The sequence below is a fragment of the Tyto alba genome, unplaced genomic scaffold (genome assembly GCF_018691265.1).
Source record: "Tyto alba isolate M040663 unplaced genomic scaffold, T.alba_DEE_v4.0 Super-Scaffold_10, whole genome shotgun sequence".
Taxonomy (NCBI): domain Eukaryota; kingdom Metazoa; phylum Chordata; class Aves; order Strigiformes; family Tytonidae; genus Tyto; species Tyto alba.
Window position 1 is genome coordinate 23,716,057 of NW_024881262.1, and position 19,533 is coordinate 23,735,589.

Genomic DNA, 19,533 nt, shown 5'->3' on the forward strand with positions numbered 1-19,533 from the left:
AATAGAGAATGATTCATTCTAAAACCATACGCTCCAAAGGAGGAAGATTTGAATTATTAACAACATATCTAAACATAACGGGTGCTGACACCTTCGATTTTCTTCACATGCAGTGAGAGAATTTACACTACAGGAAGTGTTAATGGTTTCACGCTTCCTACCCATTTTTAGCTGACTAATTTATGGAAAGCCATTACTAGGTGAGTCACTGCTACCACAGGATTAGTGTGGCTGAGAGACAACTTTGGATATTCCTTTAATTTCCATATTTGCTTGAAAGGAGCAACAGATCCACATTAAAACTGTTGGTGTTTGGTATTACAGTAGAGTTCAGAGTCTCTGCTCTACTTGATTGTGTACAAATACTGCAAGAGATGCTCCCTGTCCCTATAAGCTAACAGGCTAAACAAACAATATAGAGACTTATCTGTGTTATAGATGCTGTGAGTGAGAGTGTCTCATTGTTCAGAATTTGTGCCTAATTGGATGAGAGTTAAAGACTTGCAAATATTAAAACAGAAGCAATACTGGGAATCTCACTATAAAGAACTGTTCTTCCTGCAATAGGTATTGCAGAAGCACATTTACTCTCTTGCTGATCTTAAGAGATTTTGGTTAAACATTCACAAGTTACAGAAAATAACAGCCAAACCTGAGGATTGGGATTTGCCCCTAATAGTAAATGAACCATGGGCTGAAATACATTTGGGCTGTTTGTATCATGAATGTAAAATGAGAAATGCGGTATGTAAAATACTCAAGCACTGAATAAGATGTAGATTTCATAGCCAATACTCTTTGTAATAAATAATTCAGAAAGATTTGTTCAGTTTAGAGAACAGTCTCCAGCAGGCAGTAACAGATAAAAATTAAAGGAAGTCTTGATTTTTTAAAATTAATTTCTGTAAGCCTAATCGCAAAAGGAGTGTGTTACCTATTATGAATCTTTCACCCAATTAGAAGCTCTTACATCTTTGTAGTTTTTTTCTGCTACAGATTTTCTGTCTAGGTCTACCTCCAGAGGCTGCTTGTTTTAGTTACGTGTAGGTTTCTTAATTAAGGAGCCCATATCTCACTGCACACCACATAACAGGTAGTACAACTATCTATCTGTAGCTTCCCCATTTACTTTGCTGGGAGGTCTTTTGTGCACTTGAGTCATTGTGGACCTGAGGCTGGGTTAACTTTGAACTACTGTCCTAAAGAAATTATAAATTTTGAGTGCTATCTATAGATAATAATGAAATGAAGCATCACTAGTTCTCCCTCTTTGTTTTCCACTGGGGAGTTTGTGGGGGTTGAAACTGGAGAAGTGATATTGCAAGTAATTTATTGCTCAGCGTTCTTTTTCTCTCCCCAGTTTTTTTCTATTCTGTCAGCTTTTTTTTCCTCACACCAATTACTTTGACTTAAGAAATTACAAAGCTCTTCATAATAGCACTTAAAAAATTGGTATGTTTGCTGTATAAATTGAGGCAGATTTTCAGCTGCTACAGAGTGAAATAACTGGAGCCATAACCTTTTTTTCCAGCCAAATATCTTTTGTATGTGAACTATACACCTTTTTCCTAGGGTTTTTAAATGCTTGAAAGATTTAAAAAACAAAAGGGAAAAAAGTAGAATAGTGAATGATATGCATGAGGTTGGGAGACATGAAGTTACTGGTGGCTTGTTAAATGCTGAGTTACAAAACCTAAATATAGATTGCATTAATCATTTTGTATATGTACATGTCTCTATGTATATCCACATGTGTACACTTTTGAAAGAGGTGTTAGAAAATAAATTCCAGATGACCCTTAAAATTTGTCTTCAAACTGACCACATGAGAATGGTTAGTAATTAACATAGGCAAGTACAAGAAAACATTCTTCAACTACTGTTTTGCAATATGATTCTGGGGTGGAGTTGGAAGCCCACTGGAATTTACTTTTATAAGAAGATTAAAGCCACTTTGAGTATTTAGAATTGAACTGTTCCATCACACTCTTCCAGTAGGATTTTTCTTAATGGGAATGTGTTTGGACTACATATTATTATTCACTGCCCATATATGTGGATTTTCAGGCAAAAAATATTTTTAATTTTATTCTGAATTTAAATCAATACAAACATTTGTGGTGGATGCTTTTATTTGTACTTTCAAAACACCCCACATTTTTCATGCTCTTATTTCATTCAGGTTAGCTGACCGAATGTAGAAGAAAAGAAGAAAAGCAGCAACATCCTGACATGAATGAGGCATAACATGTTTTAATAATGGTAGCAGAACCAGTGGTGTGTACATGCAAGGCTTTTAAATGGTGCTGGCTTTGGCCTGCTTTTCCAAGGAAATGCAGTTTGTGTGATTACCTCTCTACTGTTTTGCTAAACTTGATAGAGTGGTAAAGACCTCATAGATGCAGGTTCTTAAATCTGTTGGGAAATGAGCAGCTGGGTAGAGATGAGGCCCAAATTATTGTTGCCAGCTGAGAAAAGGTCAGTAAGAGAAGCTCAGGAGCTGTTGGCTGTATACAGGGATGGTCCGGACCTCACCACACCAGCAAATGTTCTTATGCTTACTAGAAGGCGAAAGAGTGGAGAAGAGCTAGTGGATATGGCAGGAACTGGAAGTATTACAAGATAGCAAGCCTTGCAAGATGATAAGGGTGGTAAGATGGAGGTATTTTGGTGACTGGGAAGTGATGTAGCAGTCTTGGATATGAAGCCAAGCTTTTTTGGTTTGGTTCTTCACAGTACAGTTCATAATACAGTCTGCAAATGTTGCTTTTTAATGAATGACATCATAAACCAGGGACTAAATAAACCAGAAAGTAATGCTGAATATTGCTGATGTTTCAGATCAGTAGAAAGGATGACACTCGGTCTTGCTATCAATAAAAACTCATTGGGGACCGTAAACTATAGAAAAGGCAGAATTTGTATACAGAGTGAAGAAGTACAATAATATACCATGAGTGTTTGTTCTATAAATAAGTAAGCCAGTAGATTGAGTATTTGTCCTGTTTTAATGCATTTGGTTTCCAAGCAAACTAATGTATGAACAATAAAAATAAAGCAAGCCATTACTAATACACTTCTTTTGGCACCTTTACTGATATCTATGTTTCATTCTGTGGTGTGTACCACACAGAAATTTCTGAGTCCAGTACCTATCTTCAAAGTAATAACTGACGAGTCAATAAAAGCAAGAATTAGCAGATTCAGACCTGCCTCTTCTTTCTTTTTAGTCAGTAGATTCATCCAAGTGTAGACATTCTGGAAAGTGTCTATGTTTAATGGATAGGGGCAGAATAATTTAATGCCTAATTTATTTGCTGCTTCTTATAACAGAATCAAGCAAATGTTCTTTCATTTCGGACATTGACAATTGTCTCCAGTCACACCACAGGACACCTGAAATGGTAAGATGAAGCTATACCCTACTATTAAAAGCCCCCTGGACATTGCCTGATACATCATGGCATTGTGACAGTAATATTTTACTGGAATTGCTTTCTTAAGATAATGTCAGAGTGCTGCAGTTGCTGTCATTTTTTCAGTATGAGTTAAACCAAATATGTGTTATTCAGGCATATTCACTTGACAGAATGCTCTGAATATACCTGATTAGAAAGCTCTTCAGATTAAATGTAATTCATCAAGGCATTTCTCACAAGTAAAATAACAGTGTCAGGTTGGCCACTTTTCTTTTACGATAGTAGGAGAGTAATCTTACAGAATTCAAGAAAAATCTTTGAACTACCTGCACATGCCATCAGTTAGATAGGTAAATAATGTCTCTTATTAGTTCCAGATGTAAAACTGCACGTGCAAGATTGAAGGCTGAGTTGAAGTTCTTTCCAAAAAAAAAAAAAAAAAAAAGAAAAAAAAAATGTACAAAGTGGTACTCCAAACTTCTGAAGAAGAGACTTTTTCAGAAAATGAGTCCCTTTGTCTGTTGAATCTCATGAAATGTTAGGCAAAATCTTAATAAGAAAATATTAAAGAGCTTAGCAAAGAGTGTTAGAATGTTCTTTATCATTGCAGTATCATTCAGGAAGATTGTATATAGAAGTATGCAGTAGGTTCTCTGGAACATTGCCATGAAACAGTTATGTGGTCTCAAGATATCAATAATCACTTACAAACTGTTCTCTTATGCCAGTTTCAAGCTCCTTGCAGAAGTATTGGTATTAATCCACATACTCACAGATGGTGCATTACATATAATGACTGCTGGTAATCATGTGAAGGCAACACAATTGTTGCAACTAGTAAGAAATTGCATTTATTTTTAAAAATCTGTGGTACTATGCAATAACTCAGATGTTTTGATATTTTTGAGGTCCTAATTCTGCAGGAAACTTACTGGAGAGAAACAATGAATTTGGCACAGCTTTATCCAGAGAAGATTATAGCAGAATGCAAGAGTGGAGTCAAACACTAGACAAGTGCTCCCCTGATAAAATAAGTTGGATCATCTTTTTTTCGTTGTGATCACAATGTAAAAAATAAACCTGCTTTAACTATGCTTGGTTGGATGAGTGGTGGTGAGATTGTGATAATTCTTAGTTCATTATTGGAAACTGTATGCTGTTTTTGACTCATGAAAGACTTGAGAATCTGTTAGTGTTTAGTGATTTTATATAAAGAGTGTATCTGTAAAATAAATAGAAAGAAAACATTTTAAATTAGCAACGCCCCAGAAGATGAGATTGTCAACAAAATTGTTTTTTCTGCAAATTACACACTACATTTCAGTTAGTTGGATAACTTGGATGTAGCAGTGTGGGGAGATTAGCATAATCACCAAACATACACTTTATCCTAAATTTGATTTAGAAGTTACTGATAAAAATTGAATTAATTCAAATAGAGGTTGTTTTTTTCACATGAACTGTAGCTTGAAACATAAAGTAAGGTAAAAACAACATTAAATTCTGACTTCTTGTGTAGCTGTATTATTTCACGGTGTACTTTTTAAAGCCATTACAAGGTTTTTTTGAATTACAGCAAGGACTGGTTTGTTGATGTTTAGGTTTTTTATTTGGAATCTAGCCTTTATTTAATCATTTGAATTGATAACCCACTAATCTTAGGCCATTATGTTTTTGTTTGTTTGAATGGAGAATAATCTAACATCTAGCATCTTTTCCCTGAACTCTGATGGTCACTGTTTTTGCTGTTTTGAGATAGACGCACACACACACACATATATATTCATGCATACGTATATATTGAATCACTTCAGTGTCTTTTAAATAGCCTGCATAAGTGAATCAATACTTCATAGTGTGTTATTTCTTTGAATTTTCAATTTGGAATTGCCTATGAGAAGTCTGAGCATCTAAAAATTTTTTTTGAAAAATCATTTGAAAGTAATCTCTGAGAATTGTTATTCAGTAGATTACTCACAAGCTGTTAGTTGGTTTTACTTGAAATCTGATGGAAGAAACTGAAATGGGGTCTATTCATTTAGGCTGGACTAATTCTGTAATTTTCTCCTCAGTTTGAACACTGGAATCAAGCTTCAAAATCTGTTTTCTCAATAACACTGTAGTTTATCTTTCTGATAATGTTTGTCTCTACTAACTCACTCATTTAAATATTCACAGACAGCACGTACTGCAAATTTTGTTTTTATATTATTATTTTTTTAATGAAGTCTGCCAATTCCAATTAAGACTAGGAAATGGAATCAACCCAGTTTTAAAGAGAACAGTCAATGAGAGAACTCTGCTTTGATTTGAACAGGTCCCTTCCCAGGTTAAAATGTAGTTTGCACAAGGTTTCGTAGACACTTCCTCCAGAGTTGGTGTGATTTGTACCAAGTTTAGCAAGGAAAATTACTTCTTTTAATTTCCTGTAATGATTTGCTCTATAGATGTTCAGCTACTATAGGACTTAATGGATAAAATTAAAGAGCTTGCCATTAAGGTTTTCATGCAGGCACCAAGATTCTTCATATTCACAACTCACAACTCTCTTTTCTAGATATTCTAGTCCCTCAGCTGATTCATAATTGAGGGACCTATGCTGCAGATATGCTTTGGCCAGTGCTCACTTAGGGGCCCTAAGACTAAATACTGCAAAGCATACTTGCAAGGATTAACGGCTCTGTCTGGTGCCCTAGGAGCTTTGTTTGAGTTAAAGGTGCTAAATGAACCATCAAAATGTCTGATACAAATATCGTTGGGGGGGAAAAAACAGACAAGGCTGAGGCAGACAAACCTGTTTCAGATCTGAAGTAGCAGTCCTGCCTGGAGATAAGGGAATGGTCAAGATGAACTCCTGAGGCCTTTTCCAGATGAATTTTCTATTTCCATTATTCTGTTGAGAAGGGGGAAGGAAAGGTAAAACCTCAGTCAAAAAGATATCTCATGACAGAAACACTCCCAGTTATGTCAAAATCTGAAAATCTGTTGCTTACGTTGGGAACTGACTGACATTGTGTGGTTATGCCCCACTTCCCTTTTAGTTCCCAAAATTTTTACTATTAGTCCAAAGCCTAAGGATTTCATATTGCCATCTAAATAAAATCTAATTTAATTATTGGCTAGTTAACTTTAAGGGACTACTTTATTGGTATGGAATGCTTAATGCCACGTGTCAACTGTGCATCTAACATACAGCAGCCTTCTTTTTAGGCTAACACATCGATTTGTGAGAATTATGAGGCATGACTTATAACTGTATCCTTTTAAAGCACTTATCATTTATTAAGTTTTGCTGCATTCAGTGACCGTGTTGATTACCTGGAAGCACAATGATTCTGGGGCTGTGCATTGTCAGGTCACTAATCTCCATCCTGCACTCAGCCTATCAACCATATGAGAATGACTCATTCTCTGCAAACCTCCTGTTGCTTAGTAGCTGTTTGTAATGTGAAAGAGAGTTGGGAAAGTAGTGGTGAGGTAAGAGGAAAAGGGCTGGTAGGTACAGTGTGTCCCCAGCTGCCTAAAAGGAACTTATGGATAAGGGCATTGTTTGACTTTCTAATTGGGGAGGATTTTTTTTTTTTTCCTCACAGATACAAGGTGCATGAATTTACATGCTCTGCCCCTCTCTAGTCTCTGCAGTATCTAGGAAAGTTAGTCATGCTTGTGGGCCTTTATTTTATGCATTTATTTACTTACCACCATAGTATCACTTTCTCTTTTAATAGTATCTCTTTGTTACCTAGGGAACTGGTTACAGCCCTGAACTACTTCTGTTTGGTGCATCATCATGCTCCTGTATGCCATACACAAGGTTCCCAATAATGTTTGAAGAACTGTATGTCTGAAACCTGTTGTGCCAGGCCTGCATTACAGCACTGGCACCAGCATCATGATTCAAATAAAAAAGGATACAGGAGCAAAAGAGAAATTAAAAAAAAAAAAAAAAATAGATAGCTCTATCAGTGCACTGAATCTTGCTGTGGGTAGGCTGAATTTGTTGTGAACAGGTAGATTTAACTCCCAATATTTAGTTGGGATATTTATAGAAAGTTTTTCAGCTGTTTTATGAAAACAAACTACACAAATAATATTTGCTTCTAGACTAAATTATGTATCTGTATCCCAATCACAACAGCAGGAGGTACTACTTTGCCCTTCAAGGCACAGATGGAAAGACTGAGAGAGCTTGAAGAATAGCCTTGAGGGCAGGAAATGTTATATATGGGAATGCTTCAGTGATCTTGATCTGACTTTGTTAATATGAACAAGACTTTATCACTGACTGTAAATGGATTGCTTTGTCCCAAATATGATTCTCACCAATTTCTTCTCACCTGAATAACATATGGACAGTTCAAATTTTGATTAAGTCTTTGATTTTTAAATCATAACAGGTTTAAATCTCAAACATTTCTCCTCATTCCTAATGACATTTTTGTTTTCAAAAAAGGAAATGAGGAACAAGTGGCTACTTCTGCAGTATTGTAAAAATAATTAACTTCCATGTTCCGGACGAATGCTAAGCAAAATAGAAGTACTCACTCAGCAGACATGGAGAAGAGTGTTTCCATTTATCTAGAGAACCCCAAGAACTGTTTATAGTGATGCAACTCAGAACTGATTTTCAGCAAAGTGTCTTCAGGACCCACAGACTTGTGCACCTTCAAGTTCCTTAGATAGTCTCAAACCTGATCTTCTCCTACAGTGGGCAGTTCTCCCTTCTCCCAGTCCCCACCTTTACCTTCTGCATCTTGGGTGATATGGCTGGAACTCTTGATGGTGAAGACTAAGGCCAAAAAGTAGTTGAGTAGCTCAGCTTTCTCCATATCTCCATATCTCAGGTGACCAAGTTTCCCTTTTCCTTCCAGAGAGGGCCCACATTTTCCCTAGTCTTCCTCTTAACACCTTCCCTCTTGCAGCTGTTCCCAGAGAGACCTAATTTGCTGCTCTGCCCCTCTGGAAGAGATGGGCAGCCTTCATCACTGCTGCTTTTGGAGAGGCAAGTACTATGGTGTAAAGATTAAAACCCATATCACAGTGTGTTAGAGTCCAGAGTTGATTAGTCTAGTCTGGATCAACATAATTCTTAACTGCGGTTTAAGTAGCAGGCTGAGCTTTTTTAAGTGGATCAGATAGATTACAGGTTATAACGGTGAGTATCTACTTAGTTGTCTGCTTCAGTAGTTCCATACATTTTTGCTAAACCTTTCCTTTGTCCAGTCAAATGTGAAGATGAGAATGGTCAACTAGGATCTAAAGACATAGAATTAGTTTGTATGTGCAGATGCTTTTTTTGGATAGGTGATCACTTAACACTAGCATATGTTAGACAGTTTACTTCTACTGTGTAGTTCTGAGTTTTTGATTTGTGAATATGAGTCATCTAACCCTTAATCATCCTTCAAGAAAATCCACAGATTACTCTGCAAAGTGTGGTCAGTGGTTAACACATGAATCAATATCCCTGCATTGTGTTGACTTTATCTTAAGCCACAGCCTTTGCAAAAGATGACAGCAAGGGGCCAGAAGGTTCTAAAAAAACTGTAGTGTTGATATTTCAGAAAAGGAATCCTGCCTTGTGTTACTTTTCTGACTAACAGAAACCCTGCCTGAGTCACCTCAACTGGTTGTTGTGAAGACTACAATTTAGAGAAATTATGGAAATAATGCAACTCTGTCTGGCAAATTCGTAGTTTTTCACAAAAGTCATTTGGCTGAACTAATTGGCTTGATTTAGAATTCAGGTGCTTTGGATCTTGTAAGTAATACTCATTTGGCTTGAATAGAAGATGCTATAGAAGATAAATCAGTCAGTCATTACTAGCATAACAAATGATCAAATTAAAGATGATGTCTTAAGGTTCCTCCATTTTTCCTTTGTGTGCATATTTAGCACACCAGATGGTCAATGCAGTCATAATAAACTGGTGGGAATATTTAATTAAATGTGTTCACAGGACATTAAATGTAGGATATTATTCTTTGGCTGATGATCAGAGTAAATATTTTGTAATAAGGGCAAGTCCTTGTAGAATATTGCTGGTAGTACATGAAAATCACATTTGGGAACAGAAATGTGTTCAAAGCAGAACTTTTGTCACAAAACCAAGACATCTCAAATGCTAATTCCTTTTATATATGTTTTTTTTTTCCTCTACCACCAATTCACTATTACTCATTACTACCCAGTTATTACAGATAGCATGAGAAATCATTTTAGAATGGATAGTCATAGAATTGAATGAGTCTGTGTTGAAGTCTGTAGCCATTTAATTGGCAATAGTCACATTTTTCGTGAATACTTAAGGGCTCAGATGGAACACTGAAAAGCACAGTTAAGAACATCTCTGTTAAAGCAGCGATGGTTCTCTGGTAGTGAAGGAAGCCCCTTTCCTCCTGTTGGGAGTTAATTCTGCTCCCTCTGTGAGATCTCTGAGGACTGAAAACATCTTTCCATAGTCTGAAAATCACTGAACCCCCAAATATGCAAATGTCCACTAGCCCAGCAGTGACACTTCTCTGTCAATAACCTAATCAGCTTTTCACCCTAACCAGTTTTGTAGTATCATTACTTTCTTTACTCCCATAGAGCAGCTTTTTTCTTTTTCCCCCTGTGAAAGTGAGATTAGGAGAATGAAAACAAGGATAAACTTAGCCTATTAAAATAGGCTAGTTAATAATTGGAGGGCTGGGGAACATCAGCTAGGAATCTGAAATGCATACAATTAGTGGACAGCTGAACTGAAAAGCAAATTACCTTCCTGAGTGCATCTATCTTGGAACTGGGTAGGTCATGCTCTCTAGCCAGGGTTTTCTTTTGAAGAGTCCTCTCATCTTACAGGCAGAGAACAACATTACCTACTTCTAAGAAGGCTGAGAACCTAATTCTGGAGGACACTTAATTTTATGGGGGCATTAGAAGTAAGTTGCCTTTTCTCTGAACCTCTCCTGAGAGAATTAGTGTGTGGTTTTGAAGGAGTAACAGGACTTGACATTGGGTACTATCCCATTTCACTATGGGAAAAGCAAAAATTTAGGTAGGAGGTGTTGGAATGGATAGCTAATGTCTCTTGATTTCTAGACACACATCTGTATATTCCCAAACAGCAACATGATTGTCCACACACAACTATGTTAGGCCTGTACTATTGTTAAGTTTCTACAGTTAAGCACATAAGTCTGGAAGGCCCAAAATTTTAAGGAGTTTTGATATCAAAGGTAGCAATTTCTTTGAGAGATGACATGTAAATAGGCTAGCACAGAATTTTAATCTGCCCTCTTAGGTTAGACTGGATTTTATTAGGGCTGTGTCAAACTGCGTATAGCCAAACTCATTGCTAAGAAAGCTTTTGTGCTAGTGTTGGCTAAACTGACCTACCGCAGAACTAAAATTCTGTGTGGTAGAGTCTGATTACCAGAAAACTGGGAGCCAGCAAATCCCTCCAGAAAGCAGGAGACTCTTAAGTATTATTAGTAAAAGTCCCCCTTTGCCAATTAGCAGTGGAAAAATTGCTTTGGCTATTACTGCATAGGAATAAACAAAGCAAGTTCAAAACTAAAGCCAACCCCCAGTGCTATAGAGCTCCTTTATTGCCTTAGAGATCCTCCCTGCCTCAAAGCTTTCAGATGCATCTAAATTTACAGAATAACAATCTCAGCACGAGGGACAATGTGAGAGTGGTTTGTTTCTACAGTTACTGTTAAGTCCAGGATCTTTACTGACATCCATAGTCACTAAAGCAGTGTATGAATTTGTATTTGTATCTAGTTTTAATAATTGTCTTAGAGTTAAATCTCAAGAGTACAGAGCTACGGAAGTGTTCTGATTTATTTTACCATTAAATAAAGGGGGTTTTTGTGTTTGGTTTTGGTTTGTTTTTTGTTTTATTTTAATGACTTTGGAACCACAGACTGTCAAACCCCACTTAAGCAGTGAAGCACAAATGGGTAGATGCCTCTTGAAGGGGTCCAAATGGAAGAACAGTGTCTTAAATATACATAAATTTGGTTACAACACTAAATATTCAGTACATAAAGATGGTACCTGGACAGTAAAAAAAAAAAAGAAGAGAGACAGTGCAATTTTATGTTTAATTTGAACAACAGGGAAAGAGTTTGAGGAAAGGGGAATCAGACTGGGTTTCATATAAAATTGTGTCTTTCATTTCACTTTTTATAGGGATCATTAGTCAAATTGTGTGCTGCACTGATGCACTTTCACTGCTCCTTCCCCTGAGCTTTGCCAGGTGATGCCAGCTAAAGCTGATGTAATTATCACTTTCCTCGTGCTATAACCTTTAACTGTGTGTTTCTTCCTATTTAAGTCTGAGGCATAGAAAATAACTCCTGTTATTAGAAATAGGTTGTGAGCTTTGATTTGGAGTCAATAGCTGAAGCAGAGAGGGCAAAAGGATGGCAATGAAGAGGCTCGGGCTGCTTTGCCATAGGCTTTCTGTGACACTGAGCAAGTCACTTAATCTCCCTGTACCTGTTTCCCAGCCATACGCAGGAATAATAGCTTTTCCTTAGCTTATTGCAGTGATGTTAGGATAAAGGCTTTGAAGGGATTAGGTCCTGTAGCCGGAGGCTTTAAAAAACACTTTGGGTGGATAAAACAAGGTGCTGGAAGCAGCTATCACGGTCCTAATGTAAACTGTACCAAAGTCACAGTGGTGGCCTGGCATCCTACTGGTATTTACATTGTGCATCTCCCCTAGCCTAACACAAAAAATTTCTCCTATGTAGCTCACACGTATGAACAAAAACGCAAGTATATGTCAGGCAGCTTCCCAAAACATTAGATACACAGTCATCCTTAATATTCTTTGAGCCAGTGCTGAAATGGAAAACAGTCATACTGGGTATCTCCAATTCTCTCTTAGAGTTGCAGCTTCCTTTACTGGTTAAAGTTAAGTAGTAAATTGCTTCCAAAATATCCAGGTGAGATGAGAAATCTCTTAGTCATGATTTTGACTTACTAGTTTCAGGCCCAGCAAGTAACCAGAGCTGGTCAGCTGAGACCATTTTATTGAATCACTAGGACAGTCCCAAAATGTTCCTTCCTAGGTAGCTGCATACATACACAGATCCAGCACCTGCTTTCAATCAGTCAGATTGCTCATGTGCTAAGTGAAGCAAAATCTGGCATGGTGGGGAGTGAGGATGTAACATATGTTATATAAAGAATGACCTAACTGCTGAGGTTCTAAGTGTGTGGGTACAGTTGTCCTGAAGCATGTTACTTGTTGCTCTCCCAGGCCATACCCCAGTGCTTTTTCATCACAGAATGATTGCCATTTAAGAGTATTTGTTATGGATTTATATCCTTTTTCACCACCAATAATAGAGCTTTGTTCCCCCTTCAAAATGAATTTGACCTGTTCACTGGAGTAAAGATTCTCAGTGGGTTTTGGTTTTTTTTTAGGAAAAGGAAAAAAAGTCTGATGGCAAGGGGCCCAGTGATGGAGATTTTATATGGATTTTGCATTCTTTTGTAGCTCCCAAAAATTATGCCAGATGATGAGAAATTGGACTTTAAAGTTGTGATGCTTCATGTATTTCAAAAGAAAGCCTCTCTAATATAGTGCTAATGTTTTCCATAAATTTCTTTGAATAATGCTTCTGAGAAATTATAAGATGATATGACACAGTACAGAGGCAATAATAGGAGAATGATGTAAACGTAGGTTGGACTTTCCTTCTGGCATTTTTGCACTAAGATATCCCAGAGAATATTGGTGCTTTCCAGTGATGTAGGCCTTCAATTCCCTTCTTTACTAGAAAACTTAGTTTCAAAGATAAACTCTTAGCGGACACCTTGTGGGACTGGAACCACATTAGATCACAGAGGTACTGCTTTCTGCTGTTGCCCAGCCAGGATGCTTTCTACAGAGCTCAAACACTGGTAGGGCTGAGCCAGAAGCATGGAGACCCCTCTGTCCTGTTCAGAAGTGCCTTGGGAGGAGGAGAGGTGATGCAGGTACCTTTGTGCTTGTTTTGCCTAATTTGGATATTACATGATCCCTAATGACAAGAGAGTGCTTATGCCTTGTTAATCTGAAAAAGCTGCTGGTGGCATTGAAGCCACATACTTAAGGACCAACTTCATGGAGCCTGTCTGGGAACCTATGCTGTCCCCTCTGTAGCAGGTGTTGCATCTCTTCTGGTGAGCGCTCTTATGCTTGCAGCAGCTCATCGCTCTGACCCACGAGGCTGTGAGCAAGGCAGCTGCTGTTACTGTGTAAGGAGAGCACAACTCCAGTGGCAAAAAGTTTGGAAAGAGTAGCTCTGCACTACAGGCAGCACCCAGCTCTGGTTACTCTTGTATTAGATTTTATATAATTAATAAAGATGGGTATGTTAATTACAAGCTTGCTGTACCTTAGCATAAAGATTGCCATCTCCGTTTGGTACTTACAGTAACCCCTGCTGGATGGTCAGGGCAGCTGTAAAAATAGCCATTCTTCCCATCCATTCCTCCCTTACACAGGGAACAGAGAAGTCCCAGGAAATAAAGTTGAAACCAAATTAGAGGGCAGCAAGGATGCTTGAAGAGAACAAACTGGGAAGTGTTTACTTTATGCCAAACCATTTTAAGGACAGCTTGAAAGATGCCAAAAAAGATAAAAATTACTGGGCAGAAAAGGTATATGGCCTAACACTGAACTTCTGAGTTATGACATAGGTTTGATCAAGAACAGGCCTGCACCTATAAACTATGCTTACTAGCACAAATATGTGGCCTGGAAAAACGCTTCTCATGTGCTTCCCTTCTGTAGTCTTTGGGATGCTAACAGTACATAGCTCAAGAGGGGAGCTCTATTAACATTTGTAGTAGTTAACAGTGTGACGCAATGTTTCCATAGAAAAAAGTCTGCTTGTGTTGTTTGGGAAAAAGCCTATTTACTTTCTTGACTACAAAGAAATTTTACCATTTCAATTTCAGCTCTGTTATTGTACCAGGAACTCCCTTTGAAGTTGTTAATGCTCCAGGGAGATCTTGTTTTGCGTTACTTGAGTCTGATATGCATTATAGTCGGATTTTAATCCTTTGTGACAATAGCGTAAACTCAGAATAAATCCTGTTGGGAACCTGACTTGTGGCCTTTCAATGGAGTAATTCCATTCTAGGTGGCAGCAGCATCTGGTCTTTTATGTTTTTAATAGTGGCTGTGAGGTCCTCAAAGGATGAGCAATTTGTATAAAGCTCAAGTTCTTTTCTTTCAACTAAAGCTTGATAATGATGTTCTCACCCACAGTTAAAAAAAAAAAAAAAACCACAAAAACAAAACATCAGTGCTCTGGGTCCATAAACAGCTGCTCTATCACTGGGAGTCTGTGAGGGTCAGCGTTACCTGTAGGATCTCAGCCCACAGGTGATACCATCAAACTGAATTTTGCAGTTTAAGGTACCTTTGGGGAACTAACTTTAGTGCACCTAGGTGCTTTGACAGTGTATTAATGAGGCAATAATTCCAGCAGCATTAATCAGACCCCAGGATGTAAAAGGGAATGATTCACAGAGAAACACTGTGTTCTCTCAGTCTGTCACTGTGGGAAGGCAGTGGTAATGCATGAGTAGGATTTGTGATATTTTTCAGTTCACATGCTTAGGGATTTCCTCTGCAGCTTCAGGAGGGGTTTTATTTCTCTGCAGGAAGTGACAGGTGACCCTTGAAAGGAAGGGTAAGGTTTCACAGGTTAAAGTGTGGGTGTGAATGACTGGCTAGGTTTGAAGGACCCTATTCAGGCCAGCAGGGTGATTTGTCTGCACAAGCTCATGCACTGAGACAGACCAGATCCGTTGCTGGATTTTAAGGGCTTTTTGTTTTGTCATTTGTTTTAGAGCAAACTGGGGAAAGCCAATGTTGATGCTTAAGAAAAGAGCTGATGTGCAGGAGATCAGGGCTCTGTTCACAGCATTGCTGCAAATATTCATCCAGAGTCCATGGCAGATATTCAGGCCTGGCCAGACACTCTGGTGGGGCAGTTGGTGACCAGTGGTGGGGTGGTTAAGCATTTCTGAATGCCTGAGATGACTAACTTCATGCTGTATGCACTTCTCACCCCCACTTCTTCCTCCATTTCTTTTTCTTATCCTTTTGTTTATCTTTACCTGGTTAGCTTCCAGCCAAACAGTGAGGAGCAGGGGGGGTGTCACTCAGCATAGTGAGGAAGAAGACAGGGTTGCAGCCCTAGCTCTTATAGCATCTACACAAAATACCTGAAGCAGAGTCTGTTTCTTTAGTGGGACATAAGCCTTGCCCTTTCAGTCAGGCCATTGGCCTAATTTAGGGTAGATAATCTGAATTGCTTGCTGTTTAAAAAGACAGCAAGAGAGGGGGAAGAGGTTGATACAGTCCTATCAAGAAATAATGTGAAAACTAATTGTAGCATGGGAGGGAATGGGACACTAGGGTTGTGATCCATGAATGGAAAATGTGGGTTGTGAGACAATGAAAAACTCCTTTTAAGAGAAGGATACTTTTGACTTATTCCAGAAAAGCAGTAGTGAAGCGAAGACGGTTTCAGTCACTTTTTATGTTCTCTGGTTTTGATCTAGGTCTGCTCCAGCTCCTACCCAAGGTCCCACCAGTGCTGGGGCTGCAGGGCCACCTCCTGCTACCAATGTGTCAAGCAACAAAAGGCTGCAGCAGACACAAGCCCGAGTGGATGAGGTAAGTGGCTTCATGTGATTTTTTGTTCACCACAAGGGTGCTGATGTGTTTTCTTTTATTTTCTTTAAGATGCTTTCCTCTCTCATGATCCAGCAACTTCTGCTCATCTGAAGGCAGCAGATCTAGGAAATTAAGTTTACCAAAGGATAACATTTATGAGGAGGCAGACAGTACAAGAGAGATTTTGAATGTGAACATCCTTGTACCAGTAACACTTCTGCAGAATAAATGTGGGCATTGGTGCCAATTCAGGAATTCATCCCAGTCAGTCAGGAGGAAATGTCATAGGGAACCAGCTCTTTTAACGTGTTCCTGTGTTCCTAAAGGTTAGATGCTAATCTCACAGGCTGTTCCACAGGGACAGACCATCAGCTTCTCATAGATAGATTCAAGCCATGAGAATTACACAGCTGAGGGCTGTGTTTGTTAGCCAGAGCTCTATTGATTAATCGTCACAATTTATCCCCAAGGAAATACACCCACACATGATGTCATAACAGCATCTTCAACAAATCCCCCCTCCTTTTATTGGAGAATACGTGCCTGTTCCAGCTTGGATCCTGAAATTCTTGTAGCATACAGACTACCCCGCCACCTTGTCTGTAATGCTGGTATCCATCTAACTGATGTGATAATGGTACTAAGTGAGCATACCACCGCTCGTGGGTGTAGTCCCTGAGCATGCCAACAGTACAGTAGCAGCTGTAGCATCCTTGCACACTTGCTGTGCAGTTTTATGTGCTGGGTATTACGTACAGAGTTTTGCTAAACCCATACAAAGACTTAGGTAACTAATGGCTTAATGTCCATGGGGAACTGGCCAAGGCTTGTGTGATTCTTTAATGCTAATTCAATAAAATACATATCAGAAAATACCTATTTACATGTAGAAAGGCTGCTATTTTCAACACCTCCAGGCATGCTTTAAAAGACTTAACAACATCCAGCTCAAATGCATTTCTTAAGATGACTTAAATACGCCTGTCAAATTGAGCTTTGTCTTTCTGATAATTTCTTCTTTGCTGAAGATCTGAAATGGGGTCTTTCTGGTCTTGCCATTGCTGATGCTTAGAGCTAATTACAAGAACATCCTCTGGCTGCAGAAATGTCTGCAGGAATTTCTAGGCCAGGTTCTCTCATTATCACCAATTTTCACATCACACTGAGGAGTGTCTCTTGAAGTGGGGAAAGGAATATTACATTTCAGCTTTTGTCTTGGGTCAGAACAATGAAATAACTTCTTGTCCTGAACATATTATGTCATGATGGTGCTGTAATTGTTTATGTGAGCTGCAGCAAAAGTAATTGTCCCTAGAAGATAAAAAATAATTGCTGGTTATTGTCTAAAATGAGCAATGCAGGTCAGACGAATAGGGCTCTTCAAGCGGATCAATGGAGATGGCTCCAATGAGGCTAGTGAATCCCCACTTTGTGTTTAAGAAACTCTGTATTCTGAGACTTTTCACTCAAGCCCATGCAAGATTGTCTTCTTGTGAAGCATGATGGCATAATTTTGGCAGGAACTCTTACCCAGTATGAGTGGACAGTGTGTAGCTCTTGGATTTGAGGATTATGTGGGTGATAATCAGAATCCATGTTTTTTTCGCCTCCCATTTGAGAGGGAAGCTGAGGTTGGTATTGGTTTTGGGTGGATAGCAAATGGTCAGCAGATCCTTGTTTAATAGGAAAATCACAGTATAAGAATAGCCAAGGGAGAAAAATGCCACTGGGTTTTCAGTACCGTGAAGTCACTAAGGTAAAACTGGTTTTTAGAACCTAAGGATCTGACCTGTTAAGCATTGCTTTGACCTTACTACTAGATCTTTCCTGTTTTTTTCTTTCCTGTCTTGTGGGGAAGTAATCTGTAGGTGGCACCAAACACCACAGCACAGCACTAGACTCTGGCAGCACTTCAGATTCAAACCCAGAACTCAGCAACACAATCACGTCTTTGCTTAAGAGGAAATTCTTGGTCTTAGTAAAATGACTGACATTTTTAATACTATATCAATGCTGATACAGTATTTCAGCTATATCCATGTTGGGTTTTCCAATCTGATTTCCCTAGGCATCCTAGAGCTTATTTTCTATGGCCCAGATTTTGGTTTTAGTCTAGACAAACATTTATTTATTTGACAAAAATGCAGTCTCATCAGGACAAGTGTTCACTGCAGTCAGGTTAAATTTCAATAAATAGTTCTGGGAAAAAAAAAAAAAAAAAAAAAAAAGAGAGAGAATGGGTAGGAAATGTTACAGTATTTTGTTTCAGCATTTTCAAAAAGTTTAAAATTTTCATTACAAAACATTGTGCCAAGACAAAATTCACGTAAATACTAGCTAATAAATGAATCATAGAATTGTTTGGGTTGGAAGGGACCTTAAAGATCATCTAGTTCCATCCCCCTTAGATTCTTTCCACTAGACCAGGGTGCTCCCAGCCCCATCCAACCTGGCCTTGAACCCTTCCAGGGAGGGGGCAGCCTCAGCTTCTCTGGGCAACCTGTGCCAGTGCCTCACCACCCACACAGGGAAGGATTTCTTCATTAGATCTGGTCTAAATTGACCCTCTTTGAGTTTAAAACTGTTACCCCTTGTCCCATTCCTACATCCCCTGAGAAAGAGTCCCTCCCCACCTTTCCTGTCCCCCCTTTAAGCACCGGGAGGCCTCTCTAAGGTCTCCCGGAGCCTTCTCTTCTCCAGGCTGAACACCTCCAACTCTCAGCCTGGCCTCACAGGGGAGCTGCTCCAGCCCCCTGATAATCTTTGTGGTCTCCTGTGGATCTGCTCCACCAGCTCTGTGTTCTTCTTATACTGAGGACTCCAGAGCTGGACACAGCATTATAGGGGAGGGTCTCCCCAGCGCAGAGTAGAGGGGGAGAATCCCCTCCCTCGACCTTCTGGCCACACTGCTCTTGGATGCAGCCCAGGACATGGTTGGCTTTCTTACTGCACATTGCTGGCTCATAGTTTTTCATCCACCAACAAAAGGTTTTTTTAATTTGATAAGAAGTTAAATGCTTGGAAGATTTTGGTTTGGAAAAGCAAATAAAAAAATCTGTGTTGAACAAAATATTTGATTTTGTTTTAGGTTTGGCAGACAAGTAAAACAAATCTTTTGAGTTTTAGAACAGCATTTAACCCTATGCCTGTCCTTTCAAAGATTCTTTCACTACCAGTTTCTTCTCACTGTATTTAAATCATGTAGTTTTTTAATAACTCTGGGGTTTTGCAGGTAATAGTTAAATTATACTAAATACAAACAACATGGACTTATTACAGAGTATGAGAAGTAACAGACCAGCAACCATATCCACTGCTAGAATAAGTAGACACAACTTTACTGAGATTGGTATGCTATATAACATTTATATTAGTTATGAATTTGTACAGAATTTCTATTTAGAGTTATTGGCTTGCTAGAAGAGGATTTTTGT

The 19,533-nt window shown here is 38.7% G+C and overlaps 1 protein-coding gene across 2 annotated transcripts in view; it reads left to right on the plus strand.

The window, feature by feature from the left end:
- LOC104363218 (vesicle-associated membrane protein 2) overlaps nt 1-19,533 on the plus strand; it is a 50,961-nt gene that overhangs the window by 17,387 nt on the left and 14,041 nt on the right. For both annotated transcript variants that reach the window (XM_033001607.2, XM_033001606.2), the window contains exon 2: nt 15,985-16,099. In XM_033001607.2, the coding sequence (XP_032857498.1) occupies nt 15,985-16,099 (115 nt within the window). The remainder of the gene's footprint in view (nt 1-15,984; nt 16,100-19,533) is intronic.